Source organism: Etheostoma cragini, unplaced genomic scaffold, assembly GCF_013103735.1.
Source record: "Etheostoma cragini isolate CJK2018 unplaced genomic scaffold, CSU_Ecrag_1.0 ScbMSFa_954, whole genome shotgun sequence".
Classification (NCBI taxonomy): domain Eukaryota; kingdom Metazoa; phylum Chordata; class Actinopteri; order Perciformes; family Percidae; genus Etheostoma; species Etheostoma cragini.
This window is the reverse complement of record NW_023269597.1, coordinates 1-3,210: the sequence shown is the minus strand read 5'-3', so window position 1 is coordinate 3,210 and position 3,210 is coordinate 1. Positions and strand designations below refer to the sequence as shown.

Here is a 3,210-nt window from a genome sequence, read left to right as displayed (position 1 = left end):
CCCCCTTACCGTCCCAGCAGCCTTTGGGCCGTGGTCCTCGCCAGCGTGGTGACGGGCGCCATGCCGCCGTAGCTCAGCCTCACGTCCTCCACCACCGCGGTCCCCGGGGCGAAGGTGACGCTCATCGCCGCGGTGACGGTGCTGATGTCATCCTCCCGCCGAGGCGACTGTTTGAAGGCGGAGACGAACTGAGTCTGCAGACGGGAAATTAAATTATTTAAATAATTAAACAACTACACACATTATTAAATTGTTTTTTGTCGCTTTAGGTCAACTCAAAAACACAAAATTACAGAAAAAATATATAATATTTTTTTTTAAGTCGTAAAATTTCAAATTAAAAAGTTGTAAAATTTCAAATTAAAAAGTGGTAAAATTTCAAATTAAAAAGTGGTAAAATTTCAAATTAAAAAGTCGTAAAATTTCAAATTAAAAAGTCGTAATATTTTTTTTAAATCGTAAAATCTCAAATTAAAAAGTCGTAACCTTTCAAATTAAAAAGTCGAAATATTTTTTTTTTTAATCGTAAAATCTCAAATTAAAAAGTCGTAAAATTTCAATTCAAAAGGTTTTAATATTTTAAAGAAAAAGTCCCAATTTTTTTTTGTCATAAAATATAACAAAAAGTAATATTTCAATAAAAAAGTCAAAATATTTCAAATTAAAAAGTCAAAATATTTCTAATAAAATAGTCGCAATATTTCCAGAAAAAGGTCTTAATATTTAGACAGCAGTCGTAATATTTCAGATAAACCGTGGTAATATTTGGAGCCGGCCTGGTTGGGTCCACCTGGTTGGATCCACCTGGTTGGGTCCACCTGGTTGGGTTCACCTGGTTGGATCCACCTGGTTGGATCCACCTGGTTGGGTCCACCTGGTTGGATCCACCTGGTTGGGTCCACCTGGTTGGGTCCACCTGGTTGGGTTCACCTGGTTGGATCCACCTGGTTGGATCCACCTGGTTGGGTCCACCTGGTTGGATCCACCTGGTTGGGTCCACCTGGTTGGATCCACCTGGTTGGGTCCACCTGGTTGGGTCCACCTGGTTGGGTCCACCTTGGTTGGTCCACCTGGTTGGGTCCACCTGGTTGGGTCCACCTGGTTGGATCCACCTGGTTGGATCCACCTGGTTGGATCCACCTGGTTGGGTCCACCTGGTTGGATCCACCTGGTTGGATCCACCTGGTTGGGTCCACCTGGTTGGGTCCACCTGGTTGGATCCACCTGGTTGGGTCCACCTGGTTGGATCCACCTGGTTGGGTCCACCTGGTTGGGTCCACCTGGTTGGGTCCACATGGCGGTGTCCTACCTTCTTGCTGTACGGGATCTCGATGGACAGCAGCACTTCCTGCGGACGCACACTCGTCTTCCTGTAGCCGCGGAAGAAACCGTCGTCCATACGAATCACACGGCTGCCGTCTGGCACGCAGAGAGCAAAGGTCAGAGGTCACTCACACACACACACACACACACACACACACGTGTGAGAATATTTAGTGACTCTATACACACTAAAAGTAGTGATTATTTACATGGAGTCTGGTGGAGATATTCTGCTCTATACACGCTAAAAGTAGTGATTATTTACATGGAGTCTGGTGGAGATATGCTGCTCTATACACACTAAAAGTAGTGATTATTTACATGGAGTCTGGTGGAGATATGCTGCTCTATACATGCTAAAAGTAGTGATTATTTACATGGAGTCTGGTGGAGATATGCTGCTCTATACATGCTAAAAGTAGTGATTATTTACATGGAGTCTGGTGCATTTTTCCATATTGTTGTCAGACTCAACAGAAGTTTTAGTGGACAGAAAGTGACATTGCAGCTTATTTCTTGTGTAATTCTGAAGTTTCCCTTCGACATGTGTTGTTTTTATGATTGTTTCTTATATAATGAGTTACATAAGAAACATTGACTCAGCAGTTCTGAGTACAGGTCACATCCCTGGCAATGATTGAGCACCGTAAACACACCGTGACCCTGGTAATGACTCTATGCCAAAGAATAGTGTGTGTGTGTGTGTGTGTGTGTGTGTGTGTGTGTCTGTGTGTGTGTCTCTGTGCGTGTGTGTGTGTGTGTGTGTGTTACCTTTGTCCATCAGTGTGAGTTTGCAGTTCGCTGCCATGAACACAGGGTTGAGGTCTGATATGGGGCTGGCCGTCATGATGTTCCCCCCAACGGCCTGTAAACACATCATTATTATAAACCTCTACTCTCCCAGGGTCCCTGAACCACCCACGAGACTTCCCGCTACGTCGGCCCTGGGAACGCTCTGTTCTCCCAGGGCCCCTGAACTACCCACGAGACTCACCGCTACGTCTGCCCTGGGAGCGCTCTGTTCTCCCAGGGTCCCTTGAACTACCCACGAGACTCACCGCTACGTCGGCCCTGGGAGCGCTCTGTTCTCCCAGGGCCCCTGAAATACCCACAAGACTCACCGCTACGTCGGCCCTGGGAGCGCTCTGTTCTCCCAGGGTCCCTTGAACTACCCACGAGTTCTCCCAGGGCCCCTGAACTACCCACGAGTTCTCCCAGGGCCCCTGAACTACCCACGAGACTCACCGCTACGTTGCGGATCTGCAGCCCGGCGAACCAGCGCAGCTGCTCCAGGACGGCGACGAAGACTCGGGTCTGGTGAGGAGGACGCTTCTCCACTTCCTGTTTCAGCACCGCCCCCATGTGGCTGAGAGTGCACGCTGCACCGAACACCACACCTACACACAGAGAGACACACACACTAGCATTAGCATTAGCATTAGCTGCTACATGTTGTGTAACGTCTATAGCAGCTGCTCACCGTGCTCCGTGTGCGTCACCGCGTTGAGTTCAGGGACGAAGGTCGGCGCCAAGATCACCGGGTACACCATGTTCTTAAACTTCACCTCGATGCCTAGCAACAAGGACGCAAGACCAGATGTGAGTCTGGCAACAAGGACGCCGGCAGTCAGTCGAGACCAGATGTGAGTCATGTGAGTCGTGTGAGTCGAGACCAGATGTGAGTTGAGACCAGATACCAGATGTGAGTCATGTGAGTCAAGACCAGATGTAAGTCGAGACCAGATGTGAGTCATGTGAGTTGAGACTAGATACCAGATCTGAGTCATGTGAGTCAAGACCAGATACCAGATGTGAGTCAAGACCAGATACCAGATGTGAGTCATGTGAGTTGAGACCAGATACCAGATGTGAGTCATGTGAGTCAAG

The 3,210-nt window shown here is 47.9% G+C and overlaps 1 protein-coding gene across 1 annotated transcript; it reads right to left on the bottom strand.

Annotated features, from left to right (window-relative positions):
• Positions 1 to 5: 5 nt before the first annotated feature.
• LOC117941555 (xanthine dehydrogenase/oxidase-like) lies at positions 6 to 2,975 on the bottom strand. The gene is made up of 5 exons (XM_034866559.1): positions 2,804 to 2,975; positions 2,569 to 2,720; positions 2,095 to 2,188; positions 1,310 to 1,419; positions 6 to 194 (listed from the first exon to the last, which is right to left on the bottom strand). The coding sequence occupies exons 1-5, from the start codon at positions 2,973 to 2,975 to the stop codon at positions 6 to 8; spliced, it is 717 nt and encodes a 238-aa protein (XP_034722450.1).
• Positions 2,976 to 3,210: the final 235 nt, after the last annotated feature.